Source organism: Aethalodelphis obliquidens, unplaced genomic scaffold (assembly GCF_003676395.1).
Source record: "Aethalodelphis obliquidens isolate GAN/ISIS:26980383/991018 unplaced genomic scaffold, ASM367639v1 scaffold61, whole genome shotgun sequence".
NCBI classification, from domain to species: Eukaryota; Metazoa; Chordata; class Mammalia; order Artiodactyla; family Delphinidae; genus Aethalodelphis; species Aethalodelphis obliquidens.
In genome coordinates this window covers 1,433,430-1,450,854 of record NW_020838005.1, presented here as the reverse complement: position 1 = coordinate 1,450,854, position 17,425 = coordinate 1,433,430, and the positions used below count along the sequence as shown (strand labels likewise).

General features: G+C 38.3%; 1 protein-coding gene and 1 pseudogene across 1 annotated transcript in view; both read right to left on the bottom strand.

Moving 5' to 3' along the window:
• Positions 1-1,845: 1,845 nt before the first annotated feature.
• On the bottom strand, positions 1,846-2,617 carry LOC113610126 (tyrosine--tRNA ligase, mitochondrial pseudogene; annotated as a pseudogene).
• Positions 2,618-2,669: 52 nt separating this feature from the next.
• The window catches only part of ADAM7 (ADAM metallopeptidase domain 7), a 173,251-nt gene continuing 158,495 nt past the window's right edge, over positions 2,670-17,425 (bottom strand). Inside the window, 2 exon segments of the mRNA XM_027087951.1 lie at positions 2,670-2,944; positions 4,508-4,559. Coding sequence (XP_026943752.1) covers positions 2,670-2,944; positions 4,508-4,559 — 327 coding nt within the window.

The following is a 17,425-nucleotide window of genomic DNA, read 5'->3' as shown; positions in this document are numbered from 1 at the left end:
TCTCCATTTTCTAACTCTTTATATTTTGGTCCTACATTCTGAGAGATTTCTTCAAATTTACGGGGTTTTTTTCCTCATTTTTAATTCTTAACATCTCTTTCTGGCTCTTCTCTTAATACTTTTTTTGAAGCATCCTGGTTTTGCTTCATGGATGTAATATCTTTTATCTCTTGGAAGGTATTAATATAGGTTTAAAAACTTTTTTTCCCCTGTACTATCTCTGTGTCCTTCCTGTTACTTTATGTGATTTCTGTCTTTTGTAATACAATTTTCCTCAAATATGTGATAATTGTTGACTGTAAATTCTTATTTAAGAGTGGGCTACTGGGGACTTGCCTGGTGGCGCAGTGGTTGAGAGTTCGCCTGCCGATGCGGGGGACACGGGTTCGAGCCCTGATCCGGGAAGATCCCACATGCCGTGGAGCAGCTGGGCCTGTGCGCCACGACTACTGAGCCCGCCCTCTAGAGCCTGAGAGCCACAACTACTGAAGCCCGCGCGCCTAGAGACTGTGCTCCACAACAAGAGAAGCCACCGCAATGAGAAGCCCAAGCATCGCAATGAAGGGTAGCCCCCACTCGCTGCAACTAGAGAAAGCCCTCACGCGCAGCAACGAAGACCCAATGCAGCCAAAAATAAATAAATAAAAAAAAAAAAAAAAAAAAAAAAGAGTGGGCTACTAAAAAGCCGACTGGATGCTTTTGTACCAATAAATAGAGTTGTTTGTCTCTCACTAAACCCTCACTGCCCTGGACCATGGAGCCCTGTCTTCTTCCACCTCTGGAGAAACATGATAACTTATGTGATAGAAAGACAATGAGATTTGATATGAAGATCTGCATGTAGGGTCCTAAATCTCCCCCTTAGAATCTGCATGAGCTTGAACAGATGTCTTGCTTTCTCAGTGTCAATCTGAATGCTTAGAACAGTGTATGGCACATGTCATACATATTTGTGGAATGAACAGATATCCTCAACTGAGAAATGAAGATCATAACACCCTCCTCCTCACTTTGTGGAGTTATTTAAGAGAGTATGTCAAAAAGTCCCTTGAAATTATCAAGTGCTACTCAAATTTCAGAGGTTATTATCAAAGAGATGCTAACGTTTATTGCACAAGTGCAGTACTGTAGGGAGAGTGCTGTACTGGTCAGTTTCACTGCAGGCACATCCTTCATAATACATGTGTAAGTATGAATGCTGTGCTTCTGTAAAATGAGAAGCATTGGGGTTTTTTTTTAGGATAAAAAAGACATAATTTAATTTTTTCATAAAGTATAATTTTAAAAAAAGATTAACCCAGGAAATCATGGTCGTTGGTGTTTGCAGATCAGGAAATAAAATATTTCATCATCACACAAACACCTTATGTATAAACCAGCTTACATAAAAAATGAAATTACTGGGCTTCCCTGGTGGAGCAGTGGTTGAGAGTCTGCCTGCCAATGCAGGGGACACGGGTTCGAGCCCTGGTCTGGGAGGATCCCACATGCCGCGGAGCAACTGGGCCTGTGAGCCACAACTACTGAGCCTGCGCGTCTGGAGCTTGTGCTCCTGCTCCGCAACAAGAGAGGCCGCGATAGTGAGAGGCCCGCGCGCCGTGATGAAGAGTGGCACCCGCTCGCCGCAGCTAGAGAAAGCCCTCGCACAGAAACGAAGACCCAACACAGCCAAAAATAAATAAATAAAATTTTAAAAATGCCCTTATAAAAAAATGAAATTACTTACAGTGTGAAGCCTAGAGTATACTCCATTCTTCGTTGTTCTGATTAGCATAAGCAAACGTACAAGTTCCTTCTTATATCTTGAGAATGAATGATGGATGTTTGAACCACCAGGGTTTCTCCTCATAGCTGAAGCCGTTTTATAGTGTAGAAATTCCTTTTCCATTATTAAGAATGAAAGTCCATTCTCAAGTATATGTGGTCCAACAACTAGCACTCTCAGGATTTGTTGCTTGTCTCTGATTAATACCAACTCCACCTTCTGTTAGCCAGTACCCTCGTGGACCATGCGGAATGGCATTTGTTTTGCAGCTTATATTTAGGACACTTGTTGCAAGGTTAAGAACTACTTCAGAAAATGAAGCTTCTTTAAACAACTCTTTTAACTCTTGATCAGACGTAACCTCCAGTGCATTTATCCTACTATGGCAAAGGGCTTGTGTATACTTTTTCACAGAATCCAGCCCTTCTGGTCCACGAACAAACTTTTGTTACTTCTGCAGCAAGTCGTTTCTGAGGACGCCGATTTTCTGGCTCTGTGACATGCTGCTGCATTATGTCATTAATCTCTGGAAGGGGTGGAAAAGTGAAGCGCTTTTGGTACCTTTCTATTGAATCATCTTGCTGCCTGACGACTGATACAATTCAAAGGGAGGTATCTTAACTCTGTGTAGCCAAACAGCACTGTCAGATGACTTTCATGGTTTTGATCCACTTGTAATTAGGGGAACAGTGATTCCAAATACGTCTTCTCCAGTCATCTTGTGGATGAAATCATACCCGGACATGAGATTGCTTAGCTCATCAGATCCACCCAGCCGGATCAACAGCCATAACGCTGGAACAGGTAGTAGAAGTTATAGGCCCGGAGCATTCAGTATAAGAACTCGTTCATAGGCCTGGAGCATTCAGTATAAGAACTCTTTCGACCTCATGATCTCAGGGCTCTAGTCTCGACGAGTCTGGATGCTCATGCGCAAGCGTCCGCCCACAGCTGCTCGGAAGGGCATAGAGTACTGCGCTGTGAAGCTGCCGGTCGGCTCATCAGCAAAGAAATGCTGATCAGCTGCTGGAGCCCTCTGCGCAGGCGCAATGGCCCCTCCCACCTGCGCAATCGCTTTGTAGGTAAAGGGGCGCAGCTGCGCCAGCAGACGGCCCACAAGAGGCAACAAGTCGGCCGTGGGATGAGGCAACAGTAGATGGTCTGGAGAAAGCTTCCCGCCTTGCCACAGTGGAAGAGCTCTGGCAATTCTATCTTCATACCCCTTTTGGGGGAGAACTTCTTTTTTTTTTTTTGCGGTACGCGGGCCTCTCACTGTTGCGGCCTCTCCCGTTGCGGAGCACAGGCTCCGGACGCGCAGGCTCGGCGGCCATGGCTCACGGGCCCAGCCGCTCCGCGGCATGTGGGAGCTTCCCGGACCGGGGCAGGAACCCGCAGCCCCTGCATTGGCAGGCGGACTCTCAACCACTGCGCCACCAGGGAAGCCCGGGGGAGAACTTCTTGAACAGTCCCCCGGACTCCTGCACCGCCGGCCACCCCTGAGCGCCGGAGTGAGCCTCACGCAGCCCCAGGCGCAAGACTCCTGAAGGGCCTGGGGCTCCAGACCACCTGCCTGAGGAAAAGGACCGCAACATGGGCGCCACCATTTTGGTGGCAGCCAATCAGAAGCAGCCTTGGAATATGTGAACACTCTCCTGTAGAAGAGCAGGTAGGATTCAACAGAGTGGCAGGATGGGGGAAGATAGGTAAATGCACATGTTGGCTTCCTATCAGGAGGAACTCTGTTAGGTAGAACTTTGAATCAAAGAGATGAGCTGTCTTATAGTGGGTAGGCTTCCTGTCCCTGGACAAAGCAGAATTTTCCAGGAACACTGCAAAGGAAAATACCTCCTGGAATGCTGTAAAGGAAATTTCCTGGTAGGGATAGATTACGTCACTAGACTCAAAGTGCTCTAAAACCTTTTTTGTCTTTAAGATCTTCGTTATTACAGAATCACAGATTTTAAAGCTACCATCAACATTCCAAATGCTAGAAAATAGACATAAATGTTCTCAGTCAGATTTACTTGGGATGTTTTATAAACATCTTTTGAAATGAATCAGTAAAGAAACAAACATTCCCAATATGTCTAAATCGTTGGAGCTGATTCTGTCTTCAGAAAATGCAGTTTGATAACTGCTTGGAGAGGTCAAAGTCCCCCGCTTGTAGGACAGTGGCTTCTTCGTTGAGGCCAGTCCTTTATTTGATATTTTCTTAAAGAAATGAAAGGCATTTGGGGAATGCAGACAAGGAGGATGGCGCGCTTCCAGGAAAGAGCACAATTTCTTCCTTGAACGGGCTTGCTGCCCAGAAAACAGGTTGATTCCCATTTTATCTGCAGTGCATCACTCATTTATGTGCAGTGCTGTAGGGCTGCCAGCCTCTGCCTGGATACAGTCTTGTCCCCTGAGAAGGGCTGCATTCATTTGTAACCATCCGATGCTGTTTAGCTGACAAGTCAGCATTTTCATCCTCTTTTACCAAGACCCCAAGAAAAGAAAGTACTGTAAGATCTTCTTTAGCCTTTCAAGGTCGCTTCAGAAGAGAGCTAAAATAAGAAAATATCACTATATTTTCGTTTGAACAGGATTTAAAGGATCAAATAAGCAAGAAATAAAAGAGTGCAGGCTTTAAGGATTGAGTTATATTTTCAGGAAGTGTAAATCAAGGGAGATAATTGCACCTTTTTTCTGCATCTCTCTTGTTGAAATCCAGGTAGAATTGGTGACTAAAAAAAAGGTTACCGAGCTGCAGTGGCTTTGCAGTGTCATTTTCTGACCAATCTCTTCCAGTACCCTGTAGAATAGATACTGCAGTAAAGGGTTATCTAATGGTTTAAAGTTAAGCTTCTATTAATAACTTTGGCTCAGGCCTAAGGTAAGGGGAGAGGGCCCACATAGTTGCAGGTGTCCAATGAATAGTGGTAGAATCTCTCAAGAGCAACAGCAATATGTCTCTCACTGGGAGGTTCCCTAGAGCCCTGTCCTAAGTCCTCATCTACCTTCTACCTAGATGGTATCATCCAATGCCTTGTTTTAAATTCCTATCTGAATATTTCCAAACCTCTGTCTCATGCCCATACTTATTTTAAATTTTAGAAACGTACGTCAACTGAGTAATGAACATTTACATATGAATGGATCAAATGAACTAAAAACTAACCTCTCTTTTGGGGAATAGGGCAGAGGATTGAAAATCTTACTCCTCACTTCATCTCCACTGGGGTTCCCTATACACAATGTATAAGATATATACACAAGGTGGAAAAGCAAATAGGAATCAAAATACTCTTCTACTGTGGATCAGCTATTACCTAACACAGCCTTGCCACAGGACTTAACCCAGCCCTCTCTGTTAAAACTGATTTGGAGTGTATGACTCGAGCTTGGATTCCCTAGTGGGATTTCCTGTTCTTTCTCTGTCCTGAAACTAAAATGGCTAAGTCTTCAGATTAGACCCCAGACTAATTACATGGCCTGCCCCTAACAATTAGACTCAGTCCATATTTGTTTTCCACATGGAGGACCAGGACAAAAGTGGAGGACAGGAAGACTGCATAGGGTTCTGAACTTCATTTTGCACATGTTTTTTCTTCCCATTCAATACCTTTCCTCCACTGCCTGATGAATTTCTAATCATTCATCTTGATTAAGCTTAAATTTCACCTTCTCTGAAAATGCCTTGATATAGCAAGCTTTACTTATCCATTGTGTTCCCATAGCATACTGGTGCTGACACTGTGGCTCTTAGAAATATTCTTTGTCCTTGCTGGTTCTTCTCTGCGTGGTGGGGGACTGGCTTTTCCAGGCTGCATTCTCCAAGCTCCTATATAGCAGCTGAAGCTTGTGGCTGGCATCACTGGCAGGAGATGGGGGATGGGCTCTTCCCTTCCCTCCCTTCATTGAGTGACTTTTCTAGTAGTGAGTATGTTCCTTCAGAGAGTCCTCCCTCTGGACATGCTTGCTTCTGCTCCAGCTCCAAGTGGGGAACCCTAGCTTTGGTAACAACATGGTATGAGTTTCCTGGGGCTGCTGTAACAAATTACTACAAATTTGGTGATTCCCAACAATAGAAATATATTCTCTCCCAGTTCTGGTGGCCAAAAGTCTGAAATTAAGGTTTCAGTAGGGATAAGCTCCTTCCAACAGTTCTTGAAGAGAATTCTTCCTTGTCTCTTCCAGCTTCTGGTGGTTCCAGGTGCTCCTTGGCTTATGGCAGCATTACTCCAATCTGTGCCTCTGTCTTTACATGGTCTTCTTCCCTTCTCTTTCTGCATCTTCTACTCTTGTCTCTTGGAAGAAATTTTTTTTGGATTTAGGGTCCACCTGATTAGTTCAAGATACTCTCATCTCAGGATCTTTAATTACATCTGCAAAGACCTTTTTTCCAAGTAAGATAATATTCACTGGCTCCAGGTATTAGGTTGTGGACATATTTTGGGGGAGGTCTACCATTCAACCCACTACAATCACTTCCTCTCCTTGTTTCTCCCATCTATGATTGGTAGAGGCTGTCTGCTTTAGAAAATCTCTAGGTTATCTTATTGTTCACTCTTTAGCTGCTCAGATCCTGCCTCTTCTGAGTAGCCGGCTACTTACATTTTCTCTGTTATAAATATTTGAAATGGTTATAGTGAGATCCTGATGGATATATGTAGAGATTTTTCTATGTGTCTATTATACACTCATAATACAACATATTGTCATGCTTTGTTTACATGTCTATGTCCCTTGGTATGCTGTATAACCTTTGTTATTTTTCTTCCTGTCCCCAGGACTCAACACAATCCCTAGTTTAGAAAGTTTTCAACAAATAATGGATTATGAAAAATGATCTGAAGATGAAATGAGAAAAATATGCTTAATAGATCTAAAATCTGCAATGAATGTATTATAAAGTGTCCATTGAAACTATTCAAAGAAAATGTGTCCTTCAACACAACAGCATCACTTGGAGAGAAAAATACCTTGATGTGGACAGAGAAATTATTGGCTCTTCAGAGTCCAGGATGGATAATCACCACAAAACAGTGAGTCTGGCAGAATTTTATAAATATTTCTTAACACCTTCTTATCTCTCAGAGTTTCACTCGATAAAATGCTCATTCACGTCAAACGCTTTCCAAACTTCCTCTTTTTACCCGTAGTCAACATTTTCAATAAACAATCTGCTTCTAATTACCACTAATAATTTTAATTGGGGAGTGGGTGTTCTTTATGGATATTATTGTTCAACGTATAATCTTTTCTATAGACTGTTATCTGGACAGTCTTTTAGAATAAGAGTTCTGATGATTTTACTCCCTTTTTAAAAGTCTTCAGTGGTTTTGCATTTTTCACCAAAAAGGTCCAAAGTGGCATTCAAAGCTCTCTTTCGTCCTTGAGCACTCAAATATTCTCTCCTACTGTGCTTGTGTGGATTACTGACATGGTCTTTGGTTCATATACCTTTGCACTTTAATCCTCCACATCTGAGGAAATTTGACAACAGTTCTGCTTGTTTCAACTTTCTGTGTTTTTAAAGCCATTATACCGACCTGGTTAAACCTTGGGAACTAGATAGATTTGGGTTTGAACTCAGATTCTATTTATTGACCACACGTGAACTTGAGAAATTCAGTAATGTCTTGGAACTTTGGTTTTCTCATTTGTAAAATGGAGATTTTCATACCTACCTCAGAGTGTTATTTCTAGGATTAAATGAGAAAATAGATGTGATATCCTTGTCACACAAATTCTTAAAAGATGGTATTATTCTAATCTTCTGTCAAAGACAATTTTCTGATTGAAAGCTTTCCTGATTTTTCAAACATGTTTCTTACTTTAAAATTTGAAAATACATTTTATTTTAGTCCTTTTTTAGTATTTATATTACTCAAAGTTAAATTTATCTTTTAAATCTAACCCACTCACTATATTGAATAGAGTATTTATGATTTACATTTCTCTGTATCCTTTAGAACAATCCTGTGTCTGGCACATAGTAGGCATTCAAAAAAGTGTTGAATTGAATTCATTATCAATCCATTGAGCTGATAAATTGCAGTACGTTCCTGCTCTACGCTCCTTGTTCTGAAGGGCTGTGCTCTACACATTAATCTTAGAATCACAGGGGATGTAGGCCCTGAAGCTGTGGTGTCTCAGTTTCATTATATTAATGAGATAGCTCAGAAGATTGGAAATAGAATGGTATTTAACCATTGATTAGCCATCAGAAGTTTTCTGAGGTGCTGAAGTATATGTTCTATAATTTCAGAAGCACTAATTCATTTTATAAAAGCTGCTTAAGGGTAGGTTTTCCACAAGCATTAATCAGTTGGGTCACTGTTCAGTGTTGAAGCAAACAATAGCCTAAACCACTTGTTTCTTTAATAAGTCCAGGTGGTTTGGAGTCAGGGAATTTAATAAGAATGTGTTATCTATTAATTTATTCACACATAAGAATACTTATCATTTACTCCTTTTATTCACTCATCCATATTTTAAGAACTGAAAACATGGTATTTGAAAGAGAAATTATTTCTCTAGTAGAGCCTATACTATTTCTTTGAGGTATTTTGTTAATATTTAGGATTTTTATTGCTTCGAGTATATACATTTATTACAATGTCACATTTTGTTTAATCTTAATATTCTTTTCCTGAAAATTTTGAGTCATTAATATAATACATGGGTTATTCAATTAGTATTAATATTCCTTTTGTACTCAGGCATATTCATTTCTGTCTTGTGATAACTGAATACTTTTAGTGCTGAGACCACGAGACCCAACCAAATGCCCCAGGGTGCTGATCAGTTGTATAACATCCGATAATATTCCAGCATCCCACACATATAACCTTTGGTTGATGCCCTTGATGTTACCACCACAGTAAGACTGTGCCAGGTGTCCTCTCAGTGGCTTTACTATGGACCCGTTGATGTCTGATGAAGGGTCTGTTGGGGATGAAAGATGTTCTCAGTGACTTGAGTTGTCATAACTAAGTCTTAGCCTTTTCCCAAAAATCTATGGGTTATTATCTTGAAGTCATGTAAATAAGTTGAAATCAGGTCTCAGCAATTGCAGTCACACCCGCACCTTTCTTTTTTACTCTCCTCCAGGGAGAACATTAATGGATTGCCAGAATTTCATTTGCAGAGACACTCAGAATCATCTTAGAGTCATATTTAAGATTTCATTTGATTTACCTTATGGTCATACCTCACTGATAAACTTTAAATGTGATTCATATCGGAAGCTTTTATGCCTTTGAATTCTATCAGTTTGCAGAAATTGATTTTTTTAAACTTAACCAGTGGATTCTTCTTCCTTTTAAAACAGACTTATTGGGATTTGATCTATACACTATAAAATTCAGCCAACGTAAGTGTACAATTCAGTGGTTTAAGTATATCTACATAGTTGTCCAGTCATCAAGTTATAACCTTAGAATATTTTTATAACCCTGGGAAAAAACCTTATACCCATTAGCAGTCCCTCCCCATTCTGTTCAATCTCCACTATCCCTAGGCAAATATTAATCTACTTTCTATTTCTGTGGATTTGCCTATACTGGACATTTCATATAAATGGAATAATGCAGTATGTAGTCTTTCATGACTAACTTCTTTCATTTAGCATAATGTTTTCAAGGTTCATCCCTATTTTAGCTAGTCCTGTGTTTTATTCCTTTTTATTGCCAAATAATATTGCATTGTATGGATAAACGGTATTTTGTTTATCCATTAATAAGTTGATGGACATTTGGGTTGTTCCATTTTTGCCTATCATGAATAATGCTACTATGAACATTTGTGTGCAAGTCTGTGTGGACATATGTCTTCATTTCTCTCTGGGTAGATACCTAGGGGTAGAATTGCTGGCTCATATAGTATCTCTGTGTTTGATATCATGAGAAACTGGGAAAGTATTTGCAAAGTGAATGCACCAGTGAATTCTTATTTTTAGTGTTAATATTGGTCTTACTAATTTTTATCATTGATTGCTCTGTACCATTTTGCTGTGATGACCTTCCATTTTCCTTGTAACTTCTTATTTGGGTTTGTGATGCTTTAACATTCTGGTTTCTTTCCCTGTCTTTTCTGTGACTCTTTTCCCCTTCCTGCAAGCAATTTTGTTCCTGGTTCTTCTCTCTTTCTACCTCAGCGTTTTCATTCAGCAAAGGATACTTCACTTCTCTGCCTTGTGATGATTCAAATCAGTTACCCCATGATTTAGTCTTTCCTAAGTTGCAGTCACACGGTTCTGATTGTTCTTTTAGCACCTCTACATAGCCGTCTGGTTTCAAATGCAGTATGTCAAGAGAGCTCATCATGTGCTCTGCAAAGCTGGTCTTTTTTTCTGATTGCTGTCTTTTGAAAATTCCTCTGCTGTCCTCACAACTCAGACTTGAAATTTCAGTCATCTTTTATTCTTTCTTCTTCCTTGTCTCTTTTGCCTAATATTTGCCAACTCCTGTCTAGTTTATGTGTCTATCACCCTCAGAGATAGTCCCTTTCTCTGCATTACCCTCCCACTGCTCTGCTTTGCTCAAGCACCCTTATTGCTCAATTTGACTTCCATACATTTTCTTTAATTGGCCCACATAATTGTTGTACTTTTCCTTTTCCTTTTTCCCAACACTTTACATTTACATCGTAATAGTTCAGTCTCATTCCTATGACTCCTCTCTTAAAAATCTTCAAAGGTTCTATATTATCCTCTAAGTAAAGAAACGATTCCTTAGGTGTACATTCAAGTCTCTAACATATAGTCTGGTCTCCACTGCATTCCTGCATAGAGCTTATGTTTGAGTCAATCTCAGTTCTCTTTGTTTATCCACCAAGCTTAGTATTTTCCTGCCTCCAGCTTTGCTCATGCCTCTCCTTGGGGTGCCCTGTCACTGAATCTACAGAAGCCAATTCCTCAAGGCCCTAATAAAATGTGTCCTCCTTCACAATGATACCCATGATCTCACTAGACTGAATTTATGACTCTTTACTCTCAACTCTCACAATGCCTTTTTCAGTTATTTATTACAGTCATTTGATATACATCTAACCTTCCCTCTTTAAATCTATGGTCCTCGAGGGCAGAGGCCATGGCATATTTATCACAATTAGAGAAGTTGCCATTTCCTGAATATTTACTATGACCTGGGCACTGAACTAAGTATTTTGTCTGCAGTATTTTCTTTAATTATCAAAACAGTCCTCTGAATTATGCATCTTTTTAATCCTCATTTTATAGATGAGGTAGTTAATGCTTAGAGAAGATAAGTAACTTCCTCAAGGCTAAACAGCTTGTAAATGACAAAGCTGGAATTTTAGCCTTCTCTGACTCTAAAGTCTCTGTAATTAACTAGGACTATGTCACTTTCTCTACAATACCTAATTTAATAAATGCCAGTTAAGTGAATAAAAAAGGGCTGCTGAAAAGACACATAAGGTTTAGTAGTTAGGTTTTAGTTCATATTGAAGTTCTAATGCTTTCTTTGGAGTGAATTATTTACCATGTCCGAGCTGTTTACTCATTCATAAGGCAGAGGAAAGAGATAATAGTCCCTGCCTCACAAGGGCATTGTGAAGATGAATGAAACAATGCACAAGATAGCATGTACTAGTAGGCTCTCAGTAAATATTAGTTGATAGTAATAAAAGTAAATTTCCATTTTTACTAATCCTCCTTGATAAGGTTGGCTGTCCTTGAATGTAGCAAGATGAAAGGAGAGGCATGCAAGCATCAGTAACCATAGCAATTTCACAAAATTCACCCCACCAGGAAATAAATTTTATTATCCACTGTGCAGTCATTCATAGTCATTGACCTAAAATGGAACTAACAAACTATACGATGCTTTATAGTTGAGTGCTGTTTTTATTTCATTTACATATCAATATCTCTAACTACCTATCTATCTACCTACCATCTATCTATCTATCTATTGTTCATCTATCTATGGGTTTAAGTATAATAGCACTAAATTGACCAGGTAACTCTGTCACTGGGTTTCTAGAAGTGACATTTGGATAGTTCAATCTTTATCAAGACGTCGACTTTCTCTTCTGAGCTCCAACTCTGTTCTTGTTGATATCCCTCAATTAGCCTCAAATGTGCAAGTAAAATTTGATTCCCTTTCCTCTAATCTTGTTTTTCGGGGTAAGTATCTCTTTATCTCGCTGACCACAGTGATTCATTATTGCATGTCAAATGCTTCTAGACATTGGTGTTCATGAGAATATTGTCACCTCTATCAAGGCCTTTTATCAAATGAAAAATTTTAATTATAATGAGTGTACATGCTTTCACCAAATTGTACTGTTTCTTACTGTTACCCTTATTTTCATAGAATAAATGCCCTTTGACATTTTATAAGATCCCATTACTAATCAATGGTTGAAGAAATCCTGAATCTTATGTTAACTCCTTATGTAAGATGAATCCTATTCTCAATACCTTTTTCTTTATAAAAACAAAATCAAAGACTTGTTTAAGATACTTGGGGAAAGAGACAGTTCTCAAGCAGGAGGTGAGAAGAGAAAGTGAGGGTGAGTGTGATATGGAAATACAGAGTTAATTTTCTGGTTGCTCTGGCTATCTGAGTATGGGTAAGGTACATTAAGATGTCACAGTAAAGATGAACTTTGTCACTATATTTTCAAGTCCATGACTGAGGAATTGTAGGTGGAGAATTTTCTATGCAGTTCCCATTCTGTTGATATTCAGGAAAAAATATATGAAACTCTTATGTGCTGTCTTGATTTTTTTTTGTTTTGGGTACCCTGTATTCTAATGGGAGGTCTAAAATTCAGTCTTCACAACCTGGAGGGATTTCATAAATGCAGGGTGCAATTTGGAATATTAAATGTTTTTAAAAAGTCTCTGTGCTTAAAATGTCATAGCAGAAATCTACAGTAAACATCCAAATCATCTCTATTTCGATATTAGTATTGTAGCTGAATGTGCAGAGATTGCATCTCGTTTAATATAATTTTAAGGATGTCTTTGATACTACAAGGTAACATTTTCTGTGCTTGTGATTGCTTATAGAAACAGTGATTCATTGATCTGGAGACTACCTTTCTTCAAGGAACAATGGTGTAGAGTTGCTCGTTCTGTCCTTACTAGTTTTTGTCAGGTGTCTGTCAAAGGACCTTTATGTTGATGGTGTTATAAGTAGGAAAGGGAAGAGCAGGGGAACACCAGTAGTGTTTCTGGTCCCCACAGTTTTCTTGTGCAAGCGTCAAGGAACACTTTCACATATATGCTCATTAACTTTCTCCAAACGAAATACCCTAACACCCTCATCAGAAAATAGTAAACTCCAATAGCACTCACCAAAATAACATAAAATAGACACAGTCCTAGGACCCTGGAGAAGGACCCTACCAACTCAAACTACTTATTTTTAATTATAACTAAACAATTAGAAAGCTTATTTTTTCATTCAGTATCTTTCCATGAAGAACAATTACTCATTAATCTGGATAAAATTCTGTAAAAGGTAAATCATTTGGGAATTTTGTCTGAAGTTTGAGATAAAATGATATTTCACTTATATTTACATTTTATTATCCTTTGGAGTGGCAAAATGACAGATATTAGGATAGTAGATGCCATGCGTGTGAGCAAAATCTGAACATATAATAACAACTAGGACTACCCTTAACAGATAGGACTAAGCACTTTTACAAGTACTACTCAGTTGATTTGCACTACTTTGCCAAGAAGTATACTATTGCCCATACTATTAATCCCCTTTTGCTGGGCTCAAAATGCTGGAGAGATTTACACACATTCACTTAGGAAGTAAATGGAAGATTTGGAACATGAAACAAAGTTTTTGACTATAGATTTTTTTCTTTTTCCAATATTTAACAATGCATCAGGGGAATAGAAACCTATGTGAACAGACAGTAATGTAGGAGAACCTCTGTACATGGAGTTGGGTGAGAATCTTTTGTCTAGAAGCATATTCCCAATGGTGTATGCACCAATAGGGCTAGTAGTAAGACTGCAAAAAGGTATCTCTTGCTAAGAAATTTGGAATACTGGTGGCTCCTATAAAAATAAAAGGAAAAATTGCATTTCATTGAGAGTAATTCTGTATTTAGGTTTTTATGGCTCAAATAAACATGGAAAGTTACCTATTCAATAAATACTTGGCTAAAAGACAATGGACATAATGATTTCTTTAAAGTTCTCTTTGGTTCTATTTGGATGAAACTTAGAAGACTGTATTAATCATGGTTTTCTTGAGGAAATGGAAATTAAAAAAAATTAATTGCAGAAATATTTATTGCTTGCTATATACCGGTTTTTATACACGAAGGGTACCAAGATGAATGATGTGGTGATTGCTCTCAAGAAGCTCAATCTTAAAGGAGATAAAGGCATGTGATTTATATGTTATGATATGATTTAGATGACATGGTAAGACAAGAATAAGTATATAAAGGAAGAAGAGAGTGACAGTATACTGAAGTATCAAGGATGGCTTTCCAAAGAAAATAACATCTCATTAGATTTTAAAGAAAGAATGGAACATTCACCAGAAGGTCATGGTCATTCCCACCAAGGAATAATAGGTCCTGGGACAGGTGTTTATTCCTCCTGGAGCTTTATATTATAGCAATGAATAACCCTCACATGTTGTAGTAGAAAGATTTCCAGGCTAGGATGAGTACATCTGACTTCTATTCCAAACTCTGCCCTTGACTTTCTTTGAGTCACTGGAAAATATCTCCATCTCTCTGGGCCTCAGTGTGGACAGGATTAATACTAAAGTTTCTTCTGTGTCTGATGCAATCAACTTTATTGAACAAAGCATGAGACTTAAGAGTATAGGCTCTAGGATCCAGCTAGATCTGTGTATGAAATCTAGTTTGACCACTTTCTTGGCATGTTAACTTAGGAAAATTCCTTGATGTGTCTGAGCCTTAGCATCCTCATGAGTAAAAAGAAAATAACGTCAACCTCAGAGACTAGTTGTAAGGACTGTGTAAGATAATGTGTATAAAGTGAACTAACTGACACGATTATTGGAGCCATTATACGTTTAGTTATAACATTTAAGGGGGAATTGCATACGTTGGGGGCAGTTGATGAACAGTTGAATAGATAATACTAAAATAAGCTTTTGTGCTTCCTTACATATGCCCTCATTGGTCCTACCCGAGTCACAGGTAAAATACCCTTAACATACTGATGAGGCTACTGTGGGGCCAGTCCCTTGGACATAATTGGCGGTGAGCTCTATTAACACAGGGAACAGGTGAGACCAAGGTTGTGGGTTTGATCCCCATTGGGGCACTTAGGTTCACATTGCTCCATTTTCAACCAATGGCTGCTGGGTGCTGGTCGTCAGATGGGTGCTGACATGTAACTAAATCTGCTCAAACCTGTGTCGAATCTCAAATACCTTCCTTCTTCCAGATCTTAAGTCACCTAAGTTAGATCTTCCCCAGCTATCCTCTCTAAACATTCACCATCTCTGGATGCCCTTTTTTCTTTTCAAATATTCTTAGCCCTTATCGCTTTCAGGTATCATTTGGTACTTATCCCTTATAATTAATTGAGTTACCACTTTTATTGTCTGTTTCCCCATCGGAAAGGTAAGCTCCTGGAAGGCAAGAAGGTTTCTCTGTTTGTTTACTAATATTTCCCTATTGCTTTGATTAGTCACTGATACATAATAGACATGTTGAATAAAGAAATGTCACATGAAAATGGATATGATGCATGCAGTTGCCAACACTTTAACCAAGGAGCATGCAGGGGATTCTTTTATAACAGGAGACAGAAAGCTATTAAAGAGTAAATGGCTTCTAAGTAATGGATATGAGTTTGCCAGCTGTGAGATTTTCTCTCTCAAAGTTGGAAAGATCTATAAAATCCTGTTTCACGCTGGCCAGAGACTGTATCTTTATAAAGGCATATTTGCAAAGATTGTCAGCAAGGTTTAAAAACAAAAGGAACACTGGAGAAAATAGCCATTTGAAAATTCATGACTCCTGAATTCCAGTCACTTGCATGGATCTGTGAAAATGCTGAAGACAGAAAAAATAAAACAATATCAGTAGAGTTATTAAGGTAGAAAACATAATGTACAATAAAACCTATAATTATAAAATTTTCAGTTGAAGAAACACATTATCTGGATTCAGGTATGGGCTGTAGGAGTCATAGAAGACTTAATCTTTATATTTTTGATATTTAATGGTAATTTTAATATATTTCACTCTAACATTTAATAAATTCAATCTTGTAAAAATTATTTTCAGTTTGTCCGTTTAAAAATCTTTTTTTTAATCACATTTTGACCCTACGTAGCTTGATAGATTGGCTTCACTTTTATTTTAGAGCAGTTTTAGGTTCATAGGAAAATTGAGTGGAAGGTATAGAGATTTCCCACATACCTCTGCTTCCACACATGCATAGAGTTGCCCATACTGACATATCGTAATCAGCCAAGTCTGTACTGTGCTCCACCTGTTCGTCCCTCCCTCCAAGCCCTTGGAAACTATTGATCTTTTTATCGTCTCCATAGTTTTGCCTTTTCCAGAATGTCATATAGTTAGAATCATACAGTATATAGCCTTTTCAGATTGGCTTCTTTCACATAGTAATATGCATTTAAGTTTCCTCTATGTCTTTTTATGCTTAATAGTCATTGCTTCTTGGAACTGAAAATATTCTGTTGTCTGGATGGACAAGTTTACTTATCCATTCACCTACTGAAGGACATCTTGGTTGTTTCCAAGTTTTGGCAATTATAAATAAAGCTGCTATAAATATCCACATACAGGTTTTTGTGCAGATATAAGCTAAATGGGAAAAGAACTTGAAAAAAGAATAGATATATGTATATGCATGACTGAATCACTTTGCTGTACACCTGAAACTAACACAACATTGTTAATCAACTATACTCCAATATAAAATAAAATTTTTTAAAAATAAATTAAAAAAATAATTTGCATTTCCCTGATGAAATATGATATGAAACATCTCTTTATATGCTTACTTTCTGTCTGCATATCTTCTTTGGTGAGGTTTCTGTTAAGGTCCTTACCTCATTTTTTAATTGGATTGTTGGTTTCCTTATTGTTGAGTTTTAAGCATCCTTTGTGTGTTTTTAGAAGACAGTCCTTTATCAGATGTGTCTTTTGCAAATATCCTTCCTGTCTGTGGCTTATTTTCTCATTCTTTTGACATTGTCTTTCACAGAGCATAAATTTTTAATTTTAGTGAAGTTCAGCTTATCATTATTTCTTTCATGGATTTGCCTTTGGTGTTTTATTTAAAAAGTCATTGCCATACCCAAGGTTATCTAGATTTGCTCTTGTGCTATTTTCTAGGAGTTTTATAGTTTTATGTTTTACATTTAACTCTATGATCCATTTTGAGTTAATTTTTGTGAAGGGTGTAAGAGCTATATCTAAATTTTTTTTGCTTGTGGATGTCCAATTGTTCCAGCACCATTTGTTGAAAAGATTATTATTGCTCCATTGTATTGCCTTTGCTCCTTTGTCAAAGATATGTTGAGTATATTTATGCAGGTCTATTCTGTTGCATTGATCTATTTGTCTATTCTTTCTTCAATACCACACCATCTTGATTACTGTAGCTTTATAGTAAGTCTTAAATAGAGTAGCATCAGTCCTCCAGCTTTGTTCTTTTTC